The 14450-nt window shown below is 46.4% G+C and overlaps 5 protein-coding genes across 5 annotated transcripts; all 5 read left to right on the top strand.

Moving 5' to 3' along the window:
* Positions 1 to 2762: 2762 nt before the first annotated feature.
* N7529_003369 (uncharacterized protein) lies at positions 2763 to 4681 on the top strand (the record flags this gene model as incomplete). The annotated part of the gene is made up of 2 exons (XM_057238896.1): positions 2763 to 2981; positions 3104 to 4681. Coding segments are annotated over 2 exons (1797 nt in total), but the record flags the coding sequence as incomplete, so codon positions are not given.
* Positions 4682 to 5823: 1142 nt separating this feature from the next.
* N7529_003368 (uncharacterized protein) lies at positions 5824 to 6419 on the top strand (the record flags this gene model as incomplete). The annotated part of the gene is made up of 2 exons (XM_057238895.1): positions 5824 to 6282; positions 6339 to 6419. 2 exons carry the CDS (start codon positions 5824 to 5826, stop codon positions 6417 to 6419), a joined length of 540 nt encoding a protein of 179 aa, XP_057101506.1.
* Positions 6420 to 7612: 1193 nt separating this feature from the next.
* On the top strand, positions 7613 to 7956 carry N7529_003367 (uncharacterized protein; the record flags this gene model as incomplete). Its single annotated transcript, XM_057238894.1, has 2 exons — positions 7613 to 7662; positions 7698 to 7956. 2 exons carry the CDS (start codon positions 7613 to 7615, stop codon positions 7954 to 7956), a joined length of 309 nt encoding a protein of 102 aa, XP_057101505.1.
* A 96-nt stretch (positions 7957 to 8052) lies between these two features.
* N7529_003366 (Acyl transferase/acyl hydrolase/lysophospholipase) lies at positions 8053 to 8478 on the top strand (the record flags this gene model as incomplete). Its single annotated transcript, XM_057238893.1, has 1 exon — positions 8053 to 8478. One exon carries the CDS (start codon positions 8053 to 8055, stop codon positions 8476 to 8478), a length of 426 nt encoding a protein of 141 aa, XP_057101504.1.
* A 2346-nt stretch (positions 8479 to 10824) lies between these two features.
* On the top strand, positions 10825 to 12862 carry N7529_003365 (Major facilitator superfamily domain general substrate transporter; the record flags this gene model as incomplete). The annotated part of the gene is made up of 4 exons (XM_057238892.1): positions 10825 to 11078; positions 11138 to 11408; positions 11477 to 11819; positions 11931 to 12862. The coding sequence occupies 4 exons, from the start codon at positions 10825 to 10827 to the stop codon at positions 12860 to 12862; spliced, it is 1800 nt and encodes a 599-aa protein (XP_057101503.1).
* Between the last annotated feature and the right edge of the window lie 1588 nt (positions 12863 to 14450).

Below are 14450 nucleotides of genomic sequence, written 5' to 3'. Positions count from 1 at the left end.
GTCTCACATATCGAGCTTACATATATTGATCAAGCAGCAGGCATCCAGTGGATCGAGTCCAATCAGGTTCTATGATCTTTCAGAAAAGAGCCTCAAAGGGGCACGTCCTACGTTGGAGGTGTAGGGATGACACGCACAGCCAGCCAGCCACCCCAATCATGTTCACGAACAACTAAAGTCAGCCTACCAACACAAAGCTCTTACCCACTTGAGAACCGAACGATGGAGGTTGCATGGCCTCTCTTTGTACATTGACACGTGCTTTTACCAGTCACAAGCCGCAGCAGCGTAATTGACTCGGCGTTTCCAAGCCGGTTGCAATCTGACCGATGGTAGTTCTTCTCACCAGTCGGAAGCTGACCGGAAGCTGGCCAGTTTGTCCCATGATACGCGATCTGCATAGCAAATCGGACTGCATCTGTATGGTTTAAAGGTGCGGGGAGACCAGATATGTGGATGCAACTGTATGGTAGAATTTTACACAGGACATGAAGGATATTGGCTCTTGCAATCCAATACATTCAAGTTTAGGATTCAGTCTTTGCTATGAAATTGTGAATGAGCGTAATCAGCTGAGGCTTAGAATTCGGTGGCTTAATGCAGCTATGGATCTAGGTAGTCTATTCTAGTAATATGCATCGAAATGAGTGCCTCCCCGAGCATACCCGGGAACCTCTATAACTAATAACCGAAGGTAGCAGCGTAACTTTGATGGTTCCCTAGCTTTGCGTGTCATCTACTCCAATAAAATGTCTTTTCTCCAGGTAAGACTTCTCAGTATTAATGCAGGGGTTGGTTGATTAGCGTCTCAGCCATGTGATAGCGGCAGGATAGTATAAAGCCTTTGCATGGAGGGGAGACCTAATAATAACCAGTTTGCTACGTACCATTGAATGACATGAGACTTTGTTGGAATGGGTCAGAAGATGAGAGCAAGTGTCGCGTCGAAGAATGGTACTAGTAGCCGGTCCCTCAAACCACACTGGGCTGTGGGCGATCCATCATTCATCAAAAATCCCCTATTTGCCAGGCAAAGCTCGAGTTGTCTCAAGGAGAGGAGATGATACATCCGAAGTAACATAGTTATTTTACTGTATGTTCAGATTTGTTCGAACTTAACGGGCACCGGATGATCTATATTGACTACATATATAGAGAGTACATTCTAGAATTTGCTCTAACTCTGACCTGAAATGGATATCGACGTTATTTATGCTAAAAGCAAGCGTAGCAGAATCGAATCATGTTCCATGAGCCCAATTATTACCGCTCATTTTACAAAATCGGGGTTGGTCCGTCAGTACTCGCTCACCAACTTACAGGACTATCATGATTTACATGTTAAAATTACTTGTCTAATCGATAGTTGTTATGTGATCGAGAAATCAAGAGAAATTGTAGAGGTCGTAGTACTAATAGTACAAAAACAACCTCATTAATTCCAAAGGGTACATAGACCCTCCCGTGTAGTGATGATTGATCACTACACATGTAGTTAGTGCGTGATGTAGTTAGCCACTAGAGAGTAGAACTCGTAACTTGCTTGGGCACATCCCAAGCATATTCTGCCATATTATAGCTATCCATTCTACAGTAATTTTATGTATAATAAAGAATGTAATTTCTCAGCCAAAAGCATAAAACCAATTGTAGAACTATTTCTAGAATTGCGAAAAGGGGCCCATGGTTCCCGTAAATTGAACCGTTATTGTACGACATGTTGACACGTTTTGTACACATTGTTGCATATGGAGCAGTATAGTCTCTATTCCATGATTGTAATTCGTTCTTCATATCTCGTTGGGCACTCGTCAGAAGCAACTACCGTCGTCATCTGCATGTCCAGAGACAACGTGGCAGCAATGAACGCGCCCGAGCGATCTTAGTCCGGCCATAAATAGGATCCCTTAGATGTTTGGGTTATATTTTCTTTTACTTTTTTCATTTTTCTTTTATTTTTCTTTTGTTTCAATAATTAATTCTGTAAAATTCTTCTATTACTATCGAGGTCTTTTTTACTTAAAACGTACTTGTGTCAGGGCCATCAGCCACCTTTTGACTATACGGCCTAGGAGAGAAGCAAAGCGTTTGTTGGTTGAAGAAAACTGCAGGAAGCAGATAAATGGATGTAAAAAATGAGGCAGCGAACCGGATCACTCTAACTGACCCGAGGCCAAACAGATGTGGCCTTTACTTACGAAAAAGGAAAAAACAAAGAAAGATGATCTACTACATATACATACAGCCTGGGGTAACTACATAAATAAGTCACTTTTCCTTGGACAAGCGGTTACAGCGGGAGTACGAACATAAAACCCAAATATGATACTTGGGAGCATGGCCATTCCCCCGAGGCCCTCTAGGTCTAGACCTGGTGATCTATTTCCATTGTTTGTTGGAGTATAGTAGCCTACTGTTAAGGACTAACGAGTCACCTACATATGTACGCATACATATATAGGTGAAATCTCGTATCTTTGTCCATTCTCATCTCATTGTCGATCAAAACGTTTGTCTTCTTTTTTTCTCTCTTTCTCGCCCAATCTTTCCCTCTTCCCCCAACTTGTCAGATTATTGCATTGATAAATTCCATGTTCTTCCTATATCGACTTTTTTGTATAATTGATTTTCTTTAACCCAAGGTGCTCTAGATCCATGTAGGTTACTACTGTTCATATATACATTTAGTCAAATTGAATCCATGGATGGGTGCTAACACTTCGCAGAACTACACCGTTCTCCATTCATTTTATTACTGATAGATAGTGACTTCGGGGATTGAGGCAGCCATGGCCGGCAATCTGATCCATGACGAACTATTCACCAATGCCATCTCCGGATACCGCGAAGCATTCTTGGTTCAACACTCCCATCTTTCGGAATCGGAACGAAATGAGCTCTGGATCGAACAGCTAAGCCAGTGCATCCCGGCCGCAAACCACCGGATTGAACGAAAGCCCGTAGGGAAACGGCGAGCCAGTGTATGTAAGCCCTGGAGACATTGAATACTTACTCCCACCTATCTCTCTCCCATTTCCCGCGCTCGTCTCTTACCCTAACCACTACATACCCGTGGACGTAGCCTTGTACTAATAATAAGTAGACCTCAGATCACTCAGTCGATCTAATACGCGATCTGTCGATGTCATCCTGTCCTGACCTACCACGGAAACGCTCCTGCGGAGAAACACCTATGATGCGCTCCCAAAGCCAACAACTTCCAATCTCTCATTGGAACGAGCCAGCCGATATGAGCAAACACCAACCCTTCGGCTCAGTCCGGATCCAGCGTCGTCCTTTCCAAGTCAACGAATATTCGCTCCCTCAATATTCTCGGTATTTGGACAACTCCCCCAGCACAGCCTATGACTCAGCCTTCGCTTTCGGGCTTGCAAACCATGGACGGACTGGACCAACGCAACACCCAAAATACTCTGGACCGACAACATCCTGGACCGGCCAGGCCTCAGTAACTGCAACGGATATGTCTCGCAGCTGGACCACCGACTCTCCCTTGGTTGGAGGAATGAACATGTTCACTTTGGACTCGCCCTTGGACTCGAAAAAACCTTCCCATGAAGAGGCCATTGGCTCTATCCCGCTAGAGTGGGTGCCAACATCCACCTCCAGCGTGCCGTCTCAAAATCTCTATTCCTCTCTTTCAGTGCATCCTGACGTAGATCCCACAATGTCCCTCCCCTTCTCCCACCCCATGTCATTCTCAAGCTCTGCAGTCCCCACCTCCATCTTACGCCACCCCATCATCCAAGAGTCCCTCCCTTTTGATGCCGTGGGCACGAACACATCAGACTCCATCAACAGAAATACCTCAGCAGCCCAGAGCTCTCGCGCCACGCGCCGTACCCAGGAGCAAATCGCCCACGGCGCCCGCCCCATCGCCCCAAAGCAGATGCCCTATCGCGAGATTCTCCATTCCGACCGCATTGATCCACACAAGATGGTCCGCATCTCTTCGGCAGATGGCACAGCCAAGGAAGTCGCCGCGATACCCAAGGCATCTTTTCACCGACCCCCACGACAAAAGATATACTGCAATCTCTGCAGTGACCAACCAGATGGGTTCCACGGAGACCACGAGCTGCGCCGACACATGGAGCGCGCGCACGCATCCATCCGCAAAGTGTGGGTGTGTCGAGATATCTCGTCGGACCAGAACTTCCTCGCAAATTGCAAAGCTTGTCGCAGCGGGAAGCGCTACGGCGCAAATTACAACGCCGCAGCGCATCTCCGCCGCACTCACTTCAATCCTTGTCAGCGCGGTCGTGGAGGCGGCGGCAAAGATTCCGAGAAGCGCGGCGGCAAAGGCGGAGGTAATAAACCGTCAATGGAAGTCCTGAAACACTGGATGGTTTTGAAAGAGGAGGTAGTAGACATACCGTCACTGGACTCGAAGGTTCTAGCCAAACCTGCCAGCAGCGTCCAGAGTGTCGATTCTGGCATCGATGTTTTTGCGCCTGAATATCCTGAATATAGAATGGAAGATCGCCTTCCGCATGTGGTTAAGTCAGTGACGATTGACGACTTTAATCAAGTCCCTGAGTTTCCAGCAAGGCCCTTTGAGCTCAGATTCGAGATGGGCCTTAGCATTGGGGATCCTTCGTTGGGTTCGCTGTTTTTCATGGATTCGCAGTCGTCTAATACATCCCCGTCTGTCATGTGAGCAATCGTACTTCTGTTTCGTCTGTTTTTTTTTTGCGTCTATAGCACTACTTTATCAAGTTCTTGTACCGTATTTGGGATTATTAATGGTTGGATCTTGGTTAATATGGAGTATGGTTCTTTTTGGTGATATATTGTATTTTTTGGGGAAATGGAGCAACCAGGTCATCGTTCGAGAGACCGGTACTGATAAGGCAATATTTGAAAATAGTTGTGAATCAAGAACAATACCTCTGTAATCAATGTTTGCATTTCAATAAGAACCGGAAGAACTGTAGCGGGTAGCTGGTACAAGCATCGGGCTTGTTCCATGGTACAGAAAATCAAGTACCGAATACTCAGAAAATTACAGGCAGCAACGTTAAAGGCGGTCAAGTGCCAAGGCCCAACTGATGAGGTGGAAGAACACAGAAAGGAACCTTAAGAATGCTGTGAAATGGTTGACCGCCTTCTCAGGTGGAGTTGGGAAATGGCCCAGTGGCTGGTTCCCCGACCAATAGCGGAGAGTCCAGGTAATGAGAAATGTGGCTGACTGCGTTAGTCGGGCGATAGGGCTGGCAGAACTGTGGCTGTGTGGTCTTACTTTTGTGAACTTTCTCGGTACGGAGTACTTCCTAGGTACTTCTCTGTCTAAATTTCCGAGGTTATCATTCTTTTATGGATTCAAGTACTAAAATATGTGGTCGGATTATAAACGTTCTCAAATAAGATACAGGAACACCAAAACAAACAAACAAAAGTAATTTACTATGAGCCATTCTCGGCCCGTGTGGAGAAATACGTAGGGGATAGGGGGTACTTGGGCGGTACCTCAGCCTTGCGTACCGGAGCACTTGGCGAACAAACTCTCTCTTCGGGCAGACCGGCAAAGTACCTCCCAAGTACCCCATCAATTTCTTTTCTGCAATACAACCTTCAAAAGTAAGTGGCCTAACGCTTTATTTTCTCCTCTTTTCTGACACCCATCTCACCACTTCCCTTTCTTCCCCTTCTTTGTTTGCGATTGCTTCGCTCGCTTACCCCGGTCGATCGTCACAGCAGCCTTCTTTACTCAACCAACCTCTACGGTCCCAGGTACGTTCATATGACCGCCGTGGCGCTCATCCTCTGTCGGCCCTTGCCTATATCTCCCCTAGGCGCCTAATGGCCCTGTCCCGTTGGTTGGACCGTGTCGCTAATCCGTTTGCCGCTCTTTCAGAACCTTTCGCGTCGTCATGTCTCAGTACCCACAATACCAGCAGTAAGTCGTATCTCGACCACCTTCACACACCCGAACGTCAAACTCTGTGGTCGCATTTGGGCGGAAGCTCGCAATATGCGACGATCGAGACCGGTTCGACCTTTGCGCACTTTGCGACCGCAGAAGTTGTTCGGTCTGCAACGAACTTGTCTCTGAGTCAATATGCTGGATTTGGTTCTGATCCTCTTTTTGAACGCAGACAACAGCCGGAGTACCCTCCGCAGAGCTACCCACAGCAGGGCTACCCACCTCAGGGTTACCCACAGCAGGGCTACCCACCCCAAGGCTACCCTCCGCAGGGCTATGCTCCACAGGGCTACCCCCAGCCGGGATACCCTCCCCAAGGACCTCCTCCGCAACAGGTATGTTAAGGCAGATGCAGATGGCTCTGTAGTGATATTTACTCACACGCTCAAAGATGAAATATGAAGATCAGAATACTGGAGGTCAAAACAACAAGTCGGCACCCTGTGGAGGTGGTTGTCTCGGCTCTTGGTAAGTATCGATCATATTATGGACAGTTAGAACACCACTAACATGCATTGCGTTTGTTTAGCCTGGCCGTGCTGTGTTGTTGTTTCGTTTGCGAGGAGGGTTGTGAATGCTGTGCAGAATGCGTCGAGTGCTGCGAGATGTGCTAGGCTCTACGATCAATGAAATCGACGATACGTTTCTTATTGCTGGCGTTGGAATTTCTCGATATGTTCTGCCGTGCTCCAGGACAGAATGCTGCGTTTTCCAATTGCGATGACTCTTTTTTGACCCTTTTCAAGTTTCTTTATTATTGAAAAGAACAGGCTCAAATCTAATTCGAGTTCCTGATCATTGCATCCATGGGTTAATTTGATTTCAAGTGGCTTGTAAAGATGCCGCGTTTTGTTAAGTTCATGCGCATAATAAATTAAGGGTAGACCGATGAATACTTGGCTCCAATAAAAGCCAGCTCTACAGCAATATCTGTCGTAGAATTATACCTGGGCGGTTACATAGATCTGGGAAGCTATAACTTACTCTCCATTAACATGGGAGCTGATGAATTTCTTTGCAAGACACTTAGTTCCTCACCATATTCAATGGTCATTGCCATGTAGGTATATACCAGAGTTTTAGCATTCAGTGTCCTTTCATCTTCCTTTCTTTTGAGGCACAAAGATTATCTTATAATTTGCTATCATTGCGTCAAAGCCGAGGGTTTCCATACATCGACAGCGCATCGCCAGGCGCTCGATCGGCAGGAAGCTAATCCCCTCTCTGTTGCTAAGCGCTTTGTCTGAAGTGTACATTGCTGGGAGATTTGAAACATAAAGCCTATGCGTTTCTCTCTTTGTTTTTACAAAACATACCTATCAATATTCTAAATCAAACTTGGTTCCTTTGGTACAAAGCAACTATACATCGTGTTGCTATCCCTTGGCGATAGTGAAACGAGTCCGATTTTGACAATCACCATGGCTCTACCAACTGAAATTGGACCCAATACCATTTAGCATATGGAGGATTTGCCTGCACTCTTTAGATGGGGGTGGCGTCAGAAGAATATCAAGCCTCCTTATACTCTATTGGAAAATCTTCGTTCTTCAAAGAACCCATTCTTGTCGAACAGACCCCGACGGTGGGTTGTTCTTTTGGTAGAAATTCTCGATATGTGGACCAAGGAATTGTGGAAAAAATGGCAAGCAGACTGTTTGCGAAATGGTGCCCAGAAGAATTGCCTTATTTGGTTCGGAAGGGGGGGGGGGGGGGTAAGTCCTCAATCGTGCTGGAACTGACATTTCAGACCCGAGAATTGTGCGCAGACTGTTCTATCTTCTGGCTTCCAGCTGGGATTTGGCGTCTCTTCGACAAGCATACCGAATTGTAGCCAGTCAACTGGGAATAAGCACTTCCGACCCAAACAGGGAGATGAGAAAATTCGTGTTCAGAGACATCTGAGTAACCCGGAGTCTGGAAGATGGCTGCTCATTCTTGATAATGTGGACGATCATGGTTTGTGGACTAAAACCAAGAATCCAGCATCTGAACACCTCAAGAACTAGCTCCCCGTCAGTGATTAAGGTGCTATTGTGTTTACGACTCAAAGCAATAAGGTAGCCTAGCATCTTGCTGGTGCAGAATCTATCTAAATCATCAAGATGAATGAACAAAAGGGCGCTGGAGTTTTGCGAAATTGTTTAGTGAAAAAAGAGGTCCTTCAAGACGTGGACAGCATCTGGCAACTTCTCGAGCGGTGGACTTATCTCCCGCTGGCCATCTTTCAGGCTGCTTCGTTCATCAATAAAAACGGTACAACGATCAAGGGGTATGTGCATCTTTTGGACGGCCAAGAACAAACCGCCATTGATCTTCTGGGTGAAGACTTGGAGGATGAGGGCTGGTACAAAAGCATTCAAACCCCTGTGGCAATCACATGGCCTGTGTCTCTCCATCAAATCCAACAGAAATTCCCTCTCGTAGATATTTGGTTATCTTACATGAGTTGCATGGCGGAAAAAGATATACCAGCATGCCTCCTTCCTTACGATGGTGAGATTGACAAAGAGAAACAATTGGCGTCCTAATCTTCTATTCCTTCGTACATGCGAAGGAGAAAGAACCCATTTTGAAGATGCATCGTCTTGTGCATATTGCGACAAGAAATTGGCTCACGTAAGATTAAGACTAGAGTCTATGGACCTGATCACCTAGAAAAATCATGTGTATTGTACGCTTTGGCATGTCTGCACTAGAAAAGGCAAGAGTACGAGGAAGGTGAGGAGATATGGATTGACTAAAGCGATCAGGCGTTTTTTGAGAGAATTGGGCCCAAGCAACCAGGAAACCATCGCTGCAATGACTACTATGTGTTCATTCTGTACCGAGCAAGGAAAACTTGTTCATGGGATGGATTTGGCCATGCAAGTGCTTGAAATGTCGGAAAGAACGTTGGGATCGGATCATTTCTTCACAGCCCACATCATGGGCAACGTGCCCGATATATGTGGGGCCATCGCATCTGAAAGAGACTGAAGCATTACTCGCAGCAGCATTTGACATTAACAAACGAAAGCTTGGACTCGAAAATCTTAGCGCGCCAAAAACTATGCACAGACTAGCCAGGACAAAGATGTACGATGGGCAGCGGAAACAAGCTGTCGCTATGATGACTGAGTGTATCTAGTTACACAGCGCTGTTATGGACCAGATCATCGTGCTACCAAGGGTATACTTGACAAATCGGAAGAATGGAGTTCACCAAATTAAGTTGTTCGCATTCACCCACACTACCTACCTTCATCGAGTGACTCGCTTACCATGTTAGGCTAGAGATTGTTAGTCATTCTGGATAATTCAATTTCCTGGGTATTTGAGAAGTGATGAGCTCAAGATTGCCCGATTCGAAAATTACACCAACGTCAAGATATACGGTGGTCCCCAGACCGTGTACCGTCAGCCAACGAATGACTCATTGGTTCATGAACCTCAGGAGGCAATTAAAACCATCTCGGTTGATAGAAGAGTCTCGATCGATGAGATCACGCTTTTTGGCAGCTTAGAGGTCCAGAATATTGTTCCGACTAGCCAAATCGTTTCTTTGAAAATATGGACCTATGTTCGGAGCTTTTCCCTTCCCCTACGCGACTACGCGACCCCCAACTAGTTCAAACTCCACCACCTCGATTCCAAGTTTGTATATAATCCATTGTCATAACATGAGTGAAAGCGCATCAGAATATGCAGACTATCCATTGAATTCAACCACGGGTAGCACCAACTTGTGGCATTATCAGCAAGAGTAACATTCTGTCCCACCGGTTTGATGTTTGATGAAATGGTTTACGCATCAGTGCCAATATAATCAGGCCCAAAGGTTGGGCAATAGAAAGATGAAATTCTCGGATGTCGGAAGGACTCGTACAAGATGCTAAATTAATGGGGTAATAATATTAGAATGGAGGCCGGGCACCTAACATTTTCTATGGCCGCTTCTCCACTCAGCCCTCGGACGAGGCGAGACAAACGGTTAGCCCATTTCCGAACCTTGTATAGGTACTAAATTAAAACAGGCAATTCATTGCGCGCTTGGTGATATGGATGAAGTGACTATGCTAGAGTATACCTATTTTAAATCAGGTTGGTTTCCGAGTATCTCGTTCCCACAGTACATACAATGCCTGGAATAAAATAAATGGAGCCAATCGATCGACAAAGATGACAGCCGATTCATGACCATCATTTCCAAAATGATTTAAAACATTCCAAACAAGCTCAGAACGGTGGTTGTTGATCGGGGCTGATCGAATTCCTAAGAATTTTCTGATCAGATAAAACCTCTAGGGCTCGGTACACCCGACGCCGGGTAAGATCAGATAACTCAGAATTTTTCTTTATTTCTCTTCTACCGTTCCCTGGGTTGCGCGTCAAGCGAGATAATTGCGAGAATTAATCCATGGCTTGAAGTCATTAGAATGAGAATATATCCACAACTAATATTTGATTGGCGCCAAGGGGCCAAGCGAAGCCAAGCGAAGCTTGAAAAGGTCATTCCCGAGGTCATTGTGGACTACGCTTGCTTGGTTCGGTCTAGTTTTCGGATGATAAGATGAGGACGACATCTGATTAGATCTGCCCTGTTTTTCCAAGTGGAGTGAGTGGCTTCAAATGGCTTGAGGTGGGACACTAGTCTCTGGTATGTTGGTTAGGAGTGGATGAAATCTTTTCATTCTCTTTTTCCCTTCAACAAATCACTGGTCAAGGCCACGCAAAGTCCCCGATTTTAGTCGCGTCCCAGTATAGCGTGGTGTTTTGGGCCTTTGATTTTTCCCGAATAGCCGATCGCCGGAAATTTCTATACAAAATATAAGGACCATGCTTGTCCCGTAATTCTATCTTTCGAGTCCATATCTAACTCTTGTCTAATTCCAGCCATGGGTATTCGTCTTTTGGTTCGAAGGGCCCGCACAGTCTTTAGTCGCTTTGCGGCTGATGATGCTGCAAGTGCTTCAGCCGAAACAACTCCAGTAGAGGGAACTACTGTCGAGGAAAGCAAGAGAGATCCTGCTACTGACACTGAACTTCAACAACCTGAGTTGCCTGCTGAAGATCTCCAGCATGGTGTTAGAGATATTGAGGCTATCACCCTGACCTGGTCGAAGAAGACCTTGGCCTTCCTTTTCATTAAGTATGGTTCTTCGCTCCGGTCCTCGACTTATTATCGTCTCTAATGTCGGGACTTTATAGCATCTGGTTCCTGTACTTCGTCAACGCCTTCCAATCGACCGTATTCTCTAGCTTGAGTCCCTATGTCGCGAGTTCTTTTACTGCTCATTCCTTGTCCGGTGTGCCTACTGCGCTCGCTGATGCTTTCTCGGCGGCAATCTACATCCCTGTCGGAAAGATGATGGATACCTGGGGCCGTGCGGAAGGTTTCCTTGTCATGACCTGCTTCGCTACTCTGGGTTTGGTGCTGTTGGCCGCTTGCGACAGCTTTGCCATCTATTGTACTGCCTATGTGAGTCTACTTGGAAGACTTTGTTGCTTCAATGAAGATGTTGGGAGTCTTTACACTAACAATCCTAGGTCTTCTACTATATCGGCTTCAGTGGTATGGAGTATTCCATTGATGTCATCACCGCCGATGCTTCCAAATTGAAGAACCGAGGTCTGGCGTTTGCCTTCACTTCCTCTCCCTACATCATCACCGCATTCGCTGGTCCCAAAGTCGCCGACGAGTTCTACTACCAAGTTAGTTGGAGATGGGGTCTGGGCTGCTGGGCGATTATCTTCCCTATCGTCGCCGCGCCACTGTACTTCATCCTCAAGACCACTCTTCGTAAGGCAGAGAGAGAGGGCCACCGAATCAAGGAGCCAAGTGGTCGTAACTTCTTCCAGAATGTGTGCTACTGGACTATGCAATTCGACTGTGAGTATCATTTTACATTCCAATTCACGCTACAGAGAGCACATATAGAGTACATTACGTATAATTGTGTACTCTCTGAATTTTTCTCCAACAAAAACTAACCTAGAACAGTGCCCGGCGTTGTGATGTTCACTGTTGGCCTGGTCCTCTTTGAGCTGCCTTTCGATATCGCGAGTGAGGCCCCTAACGGCTGGGGATCCGGCTACATTATTGCTATGCTCGTTGTCGGATTCTCGATGCTCTTTATTTTTGGTATCTACGAGAAGTGGGTAGCCCCCGTGCCTATGCTCAACATCGTCTTCCTCACCGACCGAACCGTCATTGGTGCCTGTCTTCTGGATGCTACCTACCAATTGTCCTACTACTGCTGGGCCAACTACTTCACCTCTTTCCTCCAGGTTGTCAACAATTTGACTATCGCAGAGGCTGGATACGTGAGCAACACATTCGATGTTGTTTCCGGGGTGCTTCTCCTCTTCGTGGGATGGGTCATCAGTCGCACTGGCCGTTTCAAGTGGCTGTTGTATATTGCCGTCCCTCTATACATCTTTGCCCAGGGCTTGATGATCTACTTCCGCAAGCCTGATATGACAGTCGGATATCAGGTCATGTGCCAGATTTTTATCTCCATCGGCGGTTCTGTCTTCATTTTGGTCGAGCAAATTGCTATCCTAGCCGCTGTTGACCACCAGCACGTCGCTGCTGCCCTGGCCCTTCTGAATGTTGTCGGTACCATTGGTGACTCCGCTGGTTACACCATTTGCACCGCTATCTGGACAAACACCTTCCCCAAGGCTTTGAAAATGTACCTTCCAGAATCCGCCATGGACAATTTCGAGATGATCTACGAAGATCTTGATACCCAGATTAGCTACCCTATGGGAAGCGAGGTAAGACTGGCTATCCAAAAGGCCTACGCTTACTCTGAGGTGCGCATGCTCTCGACTGGTCTCGGTATCATGGCCCTGGGTATTGTCTGGACTATGATGATTAGAGACATCGATCTCAAGAAGACCGCCCAGGTCAAGGGCACTGTCTTCTAACAGGGTACCTTGTATCAGATGCCGACGGTGTTTGGTTGGAACCTTGTCGCTTCGAGCGCCCGATTGATTTGTCCTATACTTCTTGGTGTGCCCCAACCTCAATTTTTGTCGCCCATCACCATCTCTCCACTTTCAACTCCATATCGTTGGTTGGTTGTCCCGTTCAATATGCCCATCTAGGTCTCTGCGCCTGATGGGGAAACATAAATAGTAATAATATATACCCAAATTTATTCTTGTTCTACTACTACTTCTCTGTCGCTGTTACTTTCGAACTTTTATGATCTAATCCCAGGCTTTCCATACCATTCGCAGCTTCTACAAAGAGCCCCTCTGGTGATTCGGCGATCTGTGAAACATTATGTATTTGATGTAACATGCGTGAGTCTAAAGTTGATTCATAAACAACCTTTGATATTGGAACATTAATCGTCTGCTATGTACTTGACCCGCTGTAATTCAATCTGCATATTTGGATGTAGACTGCAAGCCACATTTTTGTATCAGCGCTTCTTGCGCAACCTCGAAAATACATCGAGCTCTACGGTGATCGACGGGGAAAAGGGTTATAAATATATTTTCGTTTGTTCGCACAAACGGAGAAGACACGCCTTTCTCCCTTTACCACATTTCACATTTCATTTTTTGCCCTCACATATTTCCATTATAAGGCAATACTCTATCATCATTTTATTTTGGCGATAGAATGGAGGTTGGCGTATTTGAAGTGGCCACATATCACGTCCTCTTTCTAAGCCGTCCTCGCTATCTTGTCTTTGTTTGGTTTGGTTTGGTTTGTGTTATATTATCGTGATGAGGTGGATTGGACAGTTCGAGATTCAACAGGGCAACATAACACAACCAAACCAAACCAAACAAACACATGACAGGGGTAGAAGGTCGCAGCATAAATCCCATCGTTTTGTTTTGTGTTTAAATTCCCCTTACCGCATTCATTCAATGCAAAGTCTTTGCAAATGCCCCAGAATGAAGACAATTTCGACTTTGATTATCGAGGGAATTGAGCGGAGACGATCTGCGGCGGAGAGAGCCACGTCGATTTACCCGTCAATCACAACCCACATTCCCGGCCATGGCGTTTACTACCCCTCAACTGCCGCCAAGAAATATCTGCCCCTTGAAGATGGCGCCCAATCTCAAATCAGCATCAATTGCCCGGAGTTACTTGCAGGCTTTAGCCTAGGTGCTGTCCTGACAAGGCTCTGATGCAAGGTTGCATGATCCTACGCAAGGAACGGACGATTACCTCGGCCCCAGTTGTGCCGACATTTCCCCAGATGTTATACTCTTGGAGGGGTCTTCTCTAGCCCAATGCACTCCTCATGGAGATTTTCCCAAATGGGAGTTGACTTTCGGTACTTGGCGTACTCTCGGTAGACATCGTCCTGTAGGAGTAGAGCGATCAACCTACCCTCCCCACTCTAATTCATCTCGGAGCATCCGGTTGAATCGAGATGAAATGAAAAACAAGCGCAATTAGCCGGCAAGGGACCCCTTGCGAGTGCTGGAGCTGTGCGTATATAAATATCACCACATCACGCCGGTTAGCTGTGCTTCATGCATTTGG

This window comes from Penicillium soppii (assembly GCF_028829465.1).
Source record: "Penicillium soppii strain IBT 18220 chromosome Unknown utg000003l, whole genome shotgun sequence".
In the NCBI taxonomy this organism is placed as follows: domain Eukaryota; kingdom Fungi; phylum Ascomycota; class Eurotiomycetes; order Eurotiales; family Aspergillaceae; genus Penicillium; species Penicillium soppii.
The sequence above is the reverse complement of the archived record's forward strand: the minus strand, read 5'-3'. Positions and strand labels throughout refer to the sequence as shown.